The sequence below is a fragment of the Fulmarus glacialis genome, unplaced genomic scaffold, assembly GCF_000690835.1.
Source record: "Fulmarus glacialis isolate BGI_N327 unplaced genomic scaffold, ASM69083v1 scaffold45314, whole genome shotgun sequence".
NCBI classification, from domain to species: Eukaryota; Metazoa; Chordata; class Aves; order Procellariiformes; family Procellariidae; genus Fulmarus; species Fulmarus glacialis.
This window is the reverse complement of record NW_009206991.1, coordinates 2,351-16,390: the sequence shown is the minus strand read 5'-3', so window position 1 is coordinate 16,390 and position 14,040 is coordinate 2,351. Positions and strand designations below refer to the sequence as shown.

Sequence of the window (14,040 nt, the reverse complement as noted above, 5' to 3'; positions counted from 1 at the left end):
CTGCCTGCCGGGTTAAACCACAACACTGACTAGTGATTAAAAGATCTGCTAAGTGATTAAAAGAGCTCTAAATTGTGCCAGCTGTTCTCTGAAATGAAAACACCAGACCAGTAAAACCTTTGTTTATTTTCAGGTTTATATAAAGACGTATGGGGAACATGTTGGCTTCAGAATTTTCATGGATGCCATACTGCTTTCTTTGACAAGAAAAGTGAGTACATCTGTACAGTCATTTATTCTATATGTCCTAATTTATAGAAGCCTGGGTTTAACAAATATGCTCAGCGTATTTGTTGCTATTTCTGTTAAAAAGCCCATCTTGTTCTTTGATTAATAACGGAAAGGTCAGATGGATTTTCCTTGTTTGAAGTTGGCATGTTCTAGAATGCTGTCTGATCAGTGTATGGAGTATCACAAATGTTACTTGAATAGCAGGCTTTTATGGCAGAGTTTGATAGATTTGGACAGTGTGGGGTTGGTTTTTTTTTCCCCTATAGAGTAAATAAATCATTCTGTAGCATCTAATAGAGAATTCTGTACTCTGCTAGTACATTTTACTGGATGACTGAAAAAAACAGGGAACGTATATCATTCTCCATATGTTAAAAACAAGTCGGGAACAGTTGAGAAAGAGCACCAAAAGCCCAACAGGTGGCATGTGGGGAAACTCCCTCAATGTACAAGCAAAAAGCACCATGCACCCTCTTTCCTAGGGAAACTTTGGAAAAAAAAATGACATTAGGTACATAGTGACAGAATATAGCAGGGCTGAAGTTTCAGCACACACAAATATGTGATTATTACATAAGGAGACCAGTAAGAGAAATATGAAGATATCCGAGTTAATATGTATTTTTCACTGTAAAAAGACAAAGCACTTTGTCTTTTAAAAAGGAGAGAAAGAAGAGAGAGGAGCTACTGAAGGATGGAGCTGTTCACCTTAAAAAAATTCCTTAAAAATCTAACAAAAAATAAACACATTATTTATAAGCAGCTGAAAGGTAAGGTAATTGGTATGAAACAACATGGATTTATCATAAAAAATAAGTCATAACTATATAATTTCTTTATATAACAAGTTAATAGGCTTCCTGTATGGATGTCAAGTATCTTAATTTTAGTTAGGCTTTTGAGGGTAAGTCTCACAAGTTTCTCATAAACAAGATAGGAAAACTTTGTCTAGAAGAAACTACTGTAACCTGCTTGGAAAGCCTTACTTAAATAATAGTTGCCAATGTTTCCAGAGAGGCAAAAGGTGTCACAAAAGTGTTCTTCAGTGATTTGTCCTAGGTTCAGTCCCATTTAATAACTTAGTTATATTTTGACTGAATGATGGACTAGAGAATATGTTTATTGAATTTGCAGATAACAAAAATGAAAGAACCTGCAAGCACCTCACGGTACAGCATCATAATTAAAAATTTCCTTAACAAGTAAGAGAAATTGTATGGAAAAATGGATAAAATAAAGTGACAAGGGCAGGTTACTACACAAAGGCTGGATAAGTCGTACAGTTACGACATCTATTTAAAATAGGGGGTGAGTGGTTATTTTCTGCAGAAAAGTGTGAAGGTTACAGAATCACAAATTTAACATGAGTCAACAATGGCATGCTGTTGTGAAAAGCTAAACACACACATTAACAGAACAAGCATGTGAAAGAAATATAAAGTAACTTTTCCACTATACTCAGGATTAGTAATGGATCAGTTATGGTACTGTATCTGCCTTTGGGTGTCATGCTTCAAGACAGATTGTTCAATTACTGACATTGCACAGGAAAGTGGTAAGAATGGCTAGACGTATAAATGAAGGTTCATTTAAGTGGGGATTGTTTCATCTAACAGTGTCTAAGGGAAGACATGAATGTAGCCTTTAATTACTTAAAAGGTTGCTCTATGGTAGATGGAAGTAAGCTGTTCTCGATGTCAGTAATGTTGGCCAAGAAATAATGGAATTAAATTGCATCAAAGGTATTTAGGCTAAATGTTGGAAAAGATTTGCTAATTCCAAAGACGGAAACTGTTTACAGATCTAGAAAACACAATTTGTCTCATCTCCATTAAATACTTCAGGAATTTCTATTAAGACAGTGTCACTGAAACACTAGATCTATTGGGTTGGAGAAGCAGATTTAACCTGTTGAATGATTCTGCCATTGACAATGTAGATAAAATATAATTTGTAGCTTTTCTGTGTCCATTATAACCATTAGATGGCACTGTACTAATAAAGTTTAGTGCTGAAGATTAGAACGTGTAGCCAAACCCCCTCTGAAGTGAAGGTACACAATAAAACCTTTTCTGCCAGTCTGTATACTGAAGACAAAAAGTACCGCTTTGGGTCTCTGTCTTTAGAATTTCTGGATGTCTCTGCCAAAGGTTTTCCCATGTCATCAAGTTAGAGAAGAATATCTTCAACCATTTAGGAGGGTGTTTGATATTTGGCAAAATTATTAATTTCTATCTCTGTCCATAAAGATAAATTAAATTAGAAACTTAATGAAACCTATATGGGCCACAGAGGAATCCTGAAATGTTAGCCTGTGACCAGCCATTCTGATTTGAAGAATAAAGGGGTTTGAGAGGAGAAATGCTTTGATGCATATATATGATGAAGAGTCAGCAATATGTTTAAACTCTATTCTTACATGTATATGAGTATTTTAATTTGAGAATTATTAACATTCATAATTGTTCTTTCTTCAGAGAAGATATTTTCTTGTGATATTAAGATAGTTGAGGATAACACTTGAACAAAACGTCCTAATCACACACATTCAATCATGATCTCTAAATTATCTGTTAGTAGTCAGGACAGAGATCTTGGCGTTATTCCAACAGTTTTCCAAAAATGCCAGTATAATAACCAGATGTTTGTAATAGTCAAATACCCAATTAAGACTTACTAAGGAGGGAGGAAAAAACAAAAGAAAAAAAGATTATGTCACAGTATAAAACCTATGACATGCCTATCTTGTGAAAACGGTGCGGTTCTCATTTCACTTTCTCAAAAAGAACTACACAGCAAGAAGACTGTTCGGGCATGCAAAGACAAGCTAATTTGACTAGGATTCTTTTGCTTTGAAAGAGGCAACTGAGGGGGATGTAGTGGAGATTTATATTTTAAAAAAATTAATGTCATGAAGAGGGTGAACTAAGAACAGATACGGCATCAGTTCTGCACTGACATTATACATGCCTTCAGGGTTCTGTAAAACTCAATCATATGTCGTCTTCAGCCTTCTGTTCTCCAAATGGAAGTGTCCCATCATTTTCAGTTTCTCCTCACAAGGCAGCTGGTCCATCCCTATCATAGTAGTTGCCTTTCTTTGTACCTTCTCTTCCTTCCTTTGCAAATGCCAGAACCATGCACAATGCTCAAGATGGGGGTGCATCAAAGTTTCATATAGCAGCAAAATTATGCTCTCTGTCCTGTTGTTAGAACATTTCCTGGCCATTGCTTACTTTTTGGCTGCGACGGTGATTTCAGATATGGTTCCATATGAGTGAGGATGTTATGCTTGATAATTAATGCCAGTGCTGACTAAATGTGGTCTTCCTGTCATGGCTGTTCATTTCTGTTACTTCTGTTGGATTTAGTCATTGTGCAGACACAGGGCAAATCAGTTCAGTGATGTGACAGAAAACTAATTTACTACCCAACAGCAATTTTCCATACAGTCAACAAGGTGGTTCAACTTACCTTGGAACTATACGATTGCTTACTAGATCCCAGTGCTAGCCTGGTACAAATATTGTGTGGCCAATCATGAAAAGTATAACAAGAAACCATCCTTTAAACTGGGGTGTTCCTATCACTTAAAAAAAAGAGAGAGCATTTATGTGACTTTGTGCAAATCTTTAAAAAAAAAAAAAAATTATCTTGCAGGCTTTACTCTGTGGTCTCGGTACTTCTAACATGTTTCTACAATTTAACAATTTATTACAGGTACATTAAGTATATTAGAGACCTGGCTATTTTTGCTCTTAGTGAGGTTGTTTTCAAAATGCAAGATGCCAGCAGAAGAATACTGGTTTGTATTAAAATGCATTTGTGCCTACTTTGCTTCTGTTTAGGTGAAAATGCCAGATGTAGAATTTTTTGTTAATTTGGGGGACTGGCCTCTGGAGAAAAAGAAGTCCCCACAGAACCTGCACCCCATCTTCTCATGGTGTGGGTCCATTGAGTCAAAAGACATTGTCATGCCAACATATGACTTAACAGACTCAGTTTTGGAGACTATGGGACGGTAAGAAATTGCTTAAAATTTTCACAAAATTCACAGCGAATGATCTTCCAAAAAGATACATGTATTAACAGTGTATTAACTGGTTTACTCTTTATTTATTCATTTAGACATTGGCACCTGGTAGGTAGGCAGTAACTGCGTAATCAGTATCTTAACATTAACCAAGTTATGTATTATATAACATAAATTACATATATTAAAATACTTCACTGTTTTGTTCACAAAAATCAAAATTAATCTAAACATGGTTGAGTCACTGAACACAGCACTTAGAGGGAATGTTTCGAGGGTATGTATTTTGTTTGTTTGCTTTGTTTCTCCCCCGTGAACATGTTGACAACTGGCCAGGTCTCTCTTTTCCTGATTTTCCTAGCATCTTTTTTCTGAACCTTTTAAAGCCTTGCGTAGCCAGAATTCTCGACCTGGGACCTACCATCTCCCGCTTGGGCTACTGATCATAACTGGCCTTCGTAACTGCTCTGTCGCTGACTTGAAACACTACACAGCCAGCTTCTGAGAGATCTTTGTTATCCACTTGGACCTTGTTTATCATTTCACTGCATTCAGTTCAGGTTCCTTGTCTTTATTATCACGACTTTTCCTAAATTTGCTCCCTGCTGTCCCCCCCAGTTTATGTGTTTTAATTTAGTGAAGGAAGTGAAATGTGTTGTGTTAAGCTAGTTACATAAAAACCTTGCTTTGGACTATAATGACTGCCTCATCACCATTATCAGCTATTGCATTACCCTGTACCGCCTTCATCTGTCTGGCAACCATATCCACTTTTAGCCGCTTTTTTCCATGACAACTGACAGGTACTCTTTCCACACGCCATGTTGTCATTGAACTGACGCTGTCTTGCCACAGGCCTGTGAACTTGACATTCCATATCTATTTTTATTGGTGCAAAAATACTGATACAATACACATACGAGTGTGCTCATGACTTACCTTCATCCTTGGTATTTCCCTATTGGTCCTGTAAACTCTTTCAAGTAATTGCACTTTAAAAAATTTCCAGTAGGCTTCACTATTAAATCACTTCTTTCTCCTCCAGAGTCAGTCTGGACATGATGTCAGTTCAAGCAAATACTGGTCCACCATGGGAAGACAAGAATACCACAGCATTCTGGAGAGGACGTGACAGCCGCAAAGAGAGGCTTGAACTTGTAAAACTGAGCAGAAAATACCCAGAGATCATAGACGCTGCTTTCACAAACTTTTTTTTTTTTAAACATGATGAAAGCCTCTATGGCCCCATAGTTAAGCACATTTCATTTTTTGATTTTTTTAAGGTAAGCCACTAACCATTTTTCATAGAACTATGTTCTCAGTGTTTCCCATTATCAAATAACTTTGTACATATTATTGATAATAAAGTGATTTTTAGTTTTTCAGCACAACGCCAATAACAAGCATGAACAGGCATCCCTCCAGTGGGATTAACTGCTATGTAGCTCTTACGCTGAAGATAGTAATGTTTGATTTACATCTAAAGGTTCTGTAGAACCTTGTGTAAACTATGTAACTCCAAGTTCCTTTTTATTTCTTTTTCCTGATTCAGCGATCAGGACTACTAACATAACTAACATAGTGGGAAAATCAGTGGATGAAGTGGCACATCTACCCTCACATCCGAGGATGAGCGTCTAAGAATTTCCGGAGAACTTAATTGATGAAGAGGGCATCTCTGTGTACCCTGCACTGTGATGAATTCCAAACTAAATAATAAAAGCTACTTAAACATTGATGCTTGCCTAGCCAATCCTACATTTCTCAATATCGGCAAGTCAGTAATACCAGTGCCCTCACAACAATATAACCTAAGCAAGCTACTTGGATCTTCTGTTTGTTAATAACTTATGGTCATTTTCTTTCCAGTATAAATACCAAATTAATATTGATGGCACAGTGGCAGCCTACAGATTGCCTTATCTACTAGCAGGAAACAGCGTGGTGCTAAAGCAAGACTCCATCTACTACGAGCATTTTTATAACGAGCTGCAGCCATGGAAACATTATATTCCATTTAAAAGTGACCTGAGTGATCTACTAGAAAAACTACAGTGGGCAAAAGAGCATGATGAAGAGGTAAATATACATTTAGAAGTACTCGGCAATGTTTCTAGACAAAATAGAGAGAGCAAAAAGTGCACTTCTTTAAAACAAAAAAATCTATTAGAAGGACTTAAAATTATTGTCATCAACTTTACAAATAAGAAAAACACTTTTAAAAAAATACATAACAATGCCCTTAATTTGAAATTAAATTGAACTTTGGAAAAACTGGGAGTATTTTCATAAGAATGCCTTACTTTTAAAATTAATAATGCTTAAATAAAAACAAATAAGTTATCCTAAACTGTCAACACTATACTTAACTCCAGACTCAATACTGAAATAACTACTATTTTTGGAGAATTTTAAAAAACCTTTTATTTTCTTTGACAGGCAAAAAATATTGCAAAATCTGGACAAGAATTTGCAAGAAACAATCTCATGGGAGATCACATTTTTTGTTACTATTTCAAACTTTTCCAGGTTAGTATATTTTTAATGGCTACTACCACAAAAATAGAAATCCCACAGAAAGAATTCAGGGCAACGGAGCTGCTGGAAATTGGCCAGTCCAGTACTCGAAGCCACAAAGCAAGCAGCAGCAGTTTAGAACTTCAGTTGGTTTACAAGCCTTGCATGCAGTTATTTCCTATGAAACCCCTAAGACTACGCTGGCGGTTTGAGAGGAGCAATCGGATCCCATAAATCTTGATCTAGTCTGCAAGAATATGTTGCCCACAATGATCAAAGAATTCCACATCAGACGCACGCCCTGTGAACCACAGCTGAAAATATCTGTGCATTAGCACCGAGATTCCGAAACTCCAGTGAGGCAGCCGAAGGGGCTCCTGTCTGCAGTGAAGTATCTGCTTACCCTGTCTGTGACGCAGTATGGAGTAACAGATTGTGTAGCCCCAGAGTTTTTGCAGAATGACTCCGCTGAGTTGGTGCAGTATTTACAACCAGATGTACAATCCAACAAGTTTATGAATTAACGATACCTTCCTTTTTTAAAACTAGGAATATGCCAGCTTGCAAGTGAATGAGCCAAAAATCAGAGATGGGATGGAGAAAGTGCAGCAGCCTGATGATGACCTTTTTCCATGTACTTGCCACAGAAAAAAGGTACATACACCGTTGAACATAAAGCGCTGGATGTCTTCAGTTCATATTCAAACAAATTGGAACAGCCATGGCTTAACAGCCCATGGTACCAGTTACCAGACCATTAACACTATTTCTTAATGTATTTGCAGGACTAGACAGTTAAAAAATGAGTTTCCAATTAACTGAAAAATGTTTCTTCTTTCTTGACTACAGGCCAAAGATGAACTCTGACAGAAAGAAGTAAAATAATTTTTTGAATATTTACCTACATTCAGAATGCCGCCTTAAGGAAAGAAGAAAAATTTGGATTAAAATGCCAATGGATAATGTCAATGGATATTATGAAGTTTACTGTATCATGATCTACATATGGAAGAAAACCAAGCACCCCCTATTTCCTTTTTATCATGCAGTGGTTGCAGAGCCTTGTTCAAAAACATTTTTATAATCTTTTTTTTTAAATAAAAACCATGTTTGTATCAGTCATGTGCTACTGTCCTGAGATAGATACCTTGGAAATGCAGATATTTTTACGCATGCTCATTCTACTGAGTCTATTCACAACTGTGTTTTGCAAAAAAGGGCAGATAAGAATTGTAAATCTACTCCCCCACCTCACGTAGCTATCCAAAATTGTCTTTTCCAGACCATAACTTTGTTCCTTCTGAGAGGATCAGTATTCTCAAAGACAGTGATGTGGGGTTTATAATGTATCTTTTTAACCTGAAGAAAAACACAGTGCTATTGGACACTTAAAACTTTTATCTAATATTCCTAAAGTTCCATACGATTTTTCACAGATGCTTTGTCTGTGAAACTCAGTCTCTTTGACAATATGAAAAGAATTCAGTAGCATTGAGCAGTGACTGCTGAAACGAAAACGATCATTGTTTCAACAGTCTAGTCTATTTTTAAAATACTTCCTGATACTAAGTAATTCAGCTGTTACTTTCTGAGGATATCAACATAATCTGAAAATGATCCATAGGTGGATTTAAAGTCAAGTCTAAATTCATCAAATTCTAAAGTTAGCACATATGTTTCCAGTCCAAAGTGAGAATTTATTTTCTCTGTAACATAGCCAGTCAGTTTAATAACCACGTGTTCTTTGCAAACATTTAGATGTGTGCTGCGCTTATTGAACAACATTACTGCTGGGAGATCAGCATTCTTGAGGCGTCTTGTGAGAAACAACGGAAGAATATTGTACCTGATTTTTAACTTCCACCTGCCTATTATTTTTACTATAGTAAAAGCAAGCCTAAGGAATAGTTTGTTTGATCATGTGGTAAACAATATATGTTGTAATTTAACTATACTAACCTAGAGTCTTAACTAGATCTTTTATACAATACAGCGCCAAAATAAAGCTATCTGATCTAGGCACCTGACCAAAACATCACAGAAATCCTTTCCGCACACCAGGACTGACTCAGCATACATTTCACCAGCCCTGCACTGTCACACACACCAGCTCCTCCCAAGAACACCCTCCAGGCTAAAGCTGCCTGTTCACCTTCAACTGGTCGCACTGCCGCAGCAAGCTGCAAGCCATAAGACGCAGAATGACCGGAGCAGGTTTTGGGCAACTCTTGGCAGTAGAGATGAGACCACCCTCTCAGGAGACAAAACCAAGATGCTTTTCTCAGGACCAACCAGACATTTCATCTCAGGGGTCATCATTCAGCTGATGATACTGGCTGATGACTTGGCTGAAAGCAATTAATACATTGCTATAACCTTTGGTTATAGTTACTGATAGCCCGTAACAGGGAAGCCTGCAGCTTCCAGCACACACGAAGTATTTCATCTACTCTGCAACATCAGAGCTCAGTTGAAGACCCGAGTTCCTTCTGCTAATGGGTGACGAGGTCCAGATCCCCACCTGCCTCTTCTGAGCCCTCCTGACAGAAGCCTTGTGCAACATGCCGTAACTGCTTCCTCCTCCAGGAGTTCCTCCACCAGTATAAACATAATTTGTCTTTTATCAGTTCTTATTTAATAGTCTTCCATGCCCATCTCTCCAAAGGGCCTCTGCGACCAGTCCTTTACACAAGGGAAGCTGCTGGAGGGCGACTTTTCAAAACTGACCCATGTTCTTTGCTCCTTATGCACAACCGTGCCTGCATCTCCTCCTCCCCACACAGGCCGAGCATCTGGCTCCTTAGGGTAGTGACGCTGTAAATGACGAGGGATTCCTCTACCTGCGTGACAGGTTTTGAAGCATGCTGGAGTGCCAGGATACAGCAGCAAGGCAGAGTGGTACAACACATGCTGGCCAGTCTCAGGGGCTGTGCTCGCAGAATTCTACAAATCAGTAGGTTTTAATTTCAAACAAGTATAGCATCAGTAACATACTCAGAAATGAAATGCATCTAAAGATTTGCTGTCAAAACAGATTCTTTCCAGTATATTACTTCAAATGTCAGTCAAAAGCATTTACTCGTTAATGCAGAGCACTAAGTGTTATATACAGTTATTTGCATAGAAATACAGAAAACAATGTTGCCACAGTATTAAATATTTGGTAAATTTTCTGTCTTTCCTTTAAAAAGTTCTTTATTGTTTTGCATAATTTTTTTTCATTCACACAAAAATGTTTTATTTGCATTTACACTTAGACCTCTGAAAAAACCTGTTTTAAAAAATACGTCTCTCAGAAATAACAAACTCTAATTTGCTGCATTTAGGAAAAGCTAAACGAACATACTGCTTAAACACTGCAAATCATGTGTGCTCCAGTTGAATATTCTCTCCAAGCCATGAAACAACTTGTGCATTTATTTCTTCCATGATATCGTCTGTTGTTCGTCCTTTGACTGCCATGCCATGGTTTGCTTTATCAATCCAATGGATTTTTTTAGGGGCTTTCATTTTGCTTGCCACACCTTCTAGCAATTGCTGTGGAGAAAATAAGAATGAAAAAGTTAGAGAATCAGCTGCTACAAACTGTGCAACTCACAGAGGTCTCTTGCTTTGCCTGTGCAACACATAATAGGCAGCTCTTAAAAACAAAATGGATCTGCATGCACATTAAAAACATGTTGACAGAAAAGATATGATGATACTGTGTTCAGTAATGGAATTTGCTCAAAGATTAGCCCTCACTCAAACACAGAACAGTAGAAAATTAGAACTTAAAAAACTGCAAAGGTCACAACCCGGTGCAGGCTCCTTCCCCACGAAGAGGGAAGGACGAAGGAATCCACTTCTACTGCCAGAAGATAGTACTAGCAATAAAATGACAGAGCTTCTTACATCAGGTTTGTCTACTTGGCAGAGTAGCAATATAATTCCCTAAAGACTGGCTTTGGCTCTGTTCAACTTTCTCAGCAAAGAGATCTAAGAACCATCTCAGAAAGTCTTAAAGATTTCCCCGTTAAGAGGGCACTCCAAAGGATCTACTGGTCACTAGCCTGACTTATTGTGGTGACAACTCCTCACGAAAGCATTATGACTCCTTAGAAACTGTCCAAGCATGGAAAATGGCAATTGCACACAGTCCCAAATTCAAACTGAACTGTTCAAGAACAACAGATACCTATTTGCAAGAAAACAAGGCAGAAAACCACTGTATTCTGATCTCTGGACACCTCTTCTTCATCTCTACAAAAATAATCGCTTTCTACCACAGAACCCTTTGCTAGAATTTGTCATGAAAATGTGATGAATGTGGAATGGTAGCACAGCACAGTGTTTATGTTTTGTAATCTGAAATGGTTAAAACAGAATAGCAAATAACTTGCTCCTTCCATAGGCCACTTTTAATTTGTACAATCTTACCCTACCAAAAAAGACAAAACATTTAAATTAGCAGTATTTCAGTGGCCCAAAGATGAGTTTGCCAAAGTGGATGATCAAGCACAATCCAGAATTTTTAAGCAGCAAAAGAAAGCATCCCCAGGCTTCCTTATGTCCGATGAAGTTTCCTACCCAAGGCTTCCTTCAGAAGATATATATATTTAGAGAAGGCTGTTAATCAAAGCCACAGCTGTGTATATGAGTACAGACATCACTCAGACTCACTCCTATTCCTCCACACTGCCCCTTCACAGCAGGATTTACAAGGGTACTCACTTTTTCACACATCTCATCTGCTGATCCTGAGACAAACAGCACCGGACACCTGATAAATAACAAATCTTCATCCCGGAGCTTGGACTGAAGTTTTGGTCGATGCAATGGGTAAGATAAACACACTAGACCTTGAATGAAGTCATCATCCTCCTCCTGGCTAAGATGACGTATCACAGAGGCAGCAGCTCGTGAGCCCATGGAACGGCCTTTCTCCCATGTTAAAATAAAGGAAAAAAGTATACCTGCTGTCACCTCATCTACATTCTGTTCGAGGAAACAGCTCCTAAAAACAATCCAACTGAGTGTATTTCAGCGTACCAGTAGTACAAGATGCTAGGGATGTTCTTATTCATCTACTCCATGAAAAATATTAATCCTAGTTTCAACACTTTCTGCTAAAATATTTGTCTGGTTATATTATGTTTTCACATCCCCATTTAAAAAAAAGAAGGAAGAGGGGGAAGAAAAAGAAAAGATAAATGGAGAGGGATCCTTTGCAATACTGGAAGGAACAACAGCCCATCCTGGGGGCAGGAGGAAGAGGGGGACAGGTCCTATGCTCCAGGATCCTTGAAATTCCAGATAGCAATACTATTATCTTGTATCATTTTTTTCATGCAACCTTAATCTGCTCAAACTAAAAGCAAGTTTTATGCGCCTTACTCCCAAAACAAATCCAGCAAGCGTTTATGCACCTTCAAAGTTCAGCCTAAGAGTAAAAGTAGAAGGGGAGGGGGGGGGAAGTGTGAACTTGCAGCATGAGGTCAGTCAGTAACAGCAAGGGGATATCAAAATATCTCCTCAACGAAGAGGCATATGAGCTGACAATGCTCTGTAATTGAGTGTTAGAAGTGGCCGATTCCAGTGGGATTAATTTGCATCAGCGCAGATTTTGTTTCGCTTAGTCAGAGAACATTCAGGGTTTCCCGTATCAAGTTATTCCTAATCACACCCATCTACTTCCCTTTTTCACACAATATAACTGCTACTGCCACTATATTTTATCTACCAAAACATGCTTTGGTAAAATGGTTTTACATTTACCAGTAACTGGAATTCTTCATGACCCGCAGTTAAAAAGTACACATGGATTATCAGGGAACCCATACCCTGCCACTTACAAGCGACAAGGAAGTTTTCTCCCAAAGTACCTGGAAAACATGGCCTATTGCTCTTTCCTTCCTCCTTCTGGAGCGAGATCTGTGGCATCATGAGGAGGGAGAATAGGTCTAGACAGCCATGCTCCCAAGAGAACGCGGTGAAGGCTGGATGTCCCCATTTGTGACCCGAGAAGCAGTGCTGCTCGAGCCAGCCGCGAGAGAGCCGAGCTGCACACCCGCCCTGCGCAGCCACCAGGGCTGGCAGCATTCAGATGCCCAAACGCAGGTCTGTAAGGGGGCTTGGCACCTGCGCTCCCATGGCAGTCAGTGGACTGCTAATCAATTAATGAAGATTACAGAGCATTCAACTCTTTGTACAGGAGGTCCTCCCAGCAGATAACCGAATTGCTCTCCCTAGGCAATACAGACTAGTGGGAGTTTATTCAGCTTGTTCCCAAGTTAGACAGTAAGCTTTTAGTGCCCACCTCAAACTGAAACCTGTCATCCACATCTGTTCACTCACTTCTTACCAAAGTGGGACAGACTTAAAAAACGGAGTAATTACAGATTGCTATCATTAGAGGCAGTATAAGAGAGAAGATTATAGGTAATAAAAACAATACCTGCAAGGAAGACACCCGAAAGTTTATAATCATCAGAAAGCTTTAAGTATTCCTAAAAAAATAAAATGAAGAGAAACATTACAAGTCAGAATTCAGGCAGCCGAGAGGCAGGGATTTCTTTTGTTTGTAGCTACTAAACACAAAATGGGAAACTCTTTCAGTGCTGCAGATTAAACAAAGAACAGGTACATACAAGTTGCTATCTTGTTTTTTCACACAAATTATTTCATAACATTTTGCAGTAACAACATAATAAACATAAGCAATTTCATATTTGTTCTCAGCATGTCTAAAATTTCAGATGCTCTATCAAGTTACCAAAACATAAATGGTTACTGTGTATCAACTTAGTTCTAGTAACAGACCGCAGGCACACTCTTAGCCCATCAAAAAGCAAAACAAGTTAGCAAAAATGCTCTTCACTGAGGCTGAGGTCACATATTTCCAACGAAAAGTTTAAGACAGAATCAGTTGTGTCTGACAGAGAAGATAAAATTCAGCAACAAATTTTTCAGTTTTTAGGAGATAACTAATCAGATGCTACCTTAGCAGAGGCCTTTCAATTACCTTTACACAGCAGCATATTAATATAAACTAACATTATGCTTCTTCAAAAAAGAATGGAGAACAGATCCCCATTAAAGCTAGCAAAGTCTAACCTCAAATTAATGTACATATAATCACAATGACATCATACAAATTAATTCCTTAAGAACTGCACTTAGTTCCCTGACAAAAATGTCTGATGCTCAATGCAAAGCACTCAAGCTACCTTCCCATACACCACTAAAAATAGCTAATCAGGAGAAAATTTTCACTCTTT

General features: G+C 38.2%; 2 protein-coding genes across 2 annotated transcripts in view; one reads left to right on the top strand and one right to left on the bottom strand.

The window, feature by feature from the left end:
- Positions 1–133: 133 nt before the first annotated feature.
- Positions 134–7,899, top strand: KDELC1 (KDEL (Lys-Asp-Glu-Leu) containing 1; the record flags this gene model as incomplete). Its single annotated transcript, XM_009575936.1, has 7 exons — positions 134–211; positions 4,080–4,252; positions 5,310–5,547; positions 6,134–6,343; positions 6,704–6,793; positions 7,331–7,435; positions 7,631–7,899. Coding segments are annotated over 7 exons (912 nt in total), but the record flags the coding sequence as incomplete, so codon positions are not given.
- Positions 7,900–10,001: 2,102 nt separating this feature from the next.
- The window catches only part of TEX30 (testis expressed 30), a 5,899-nt gene continuing 1,860 nt past the window's right edge, over positions 10,002–14,040 (bottom strand). The window contains exons 3-5 of the mRNA XM_009575935.1: positions 13,218–13,269; positions 11,495–11,700; positions 10,002–10,318 (exon numbers count right to left, since the gene is read on the bottom strand). Coding sequence (XP_009574230.1) covers positions 10,145–10,318; positions 11,495–11,700; positions 13,218–13,269 — 432 coding nt within the window. The 3' untranslated portion in view covers positions 10,002–10,144. The remainder of the gene's footprint in view (positions 10,319–11,494; positions 11,701–13,217; positions 13,270–14,040) is intronic.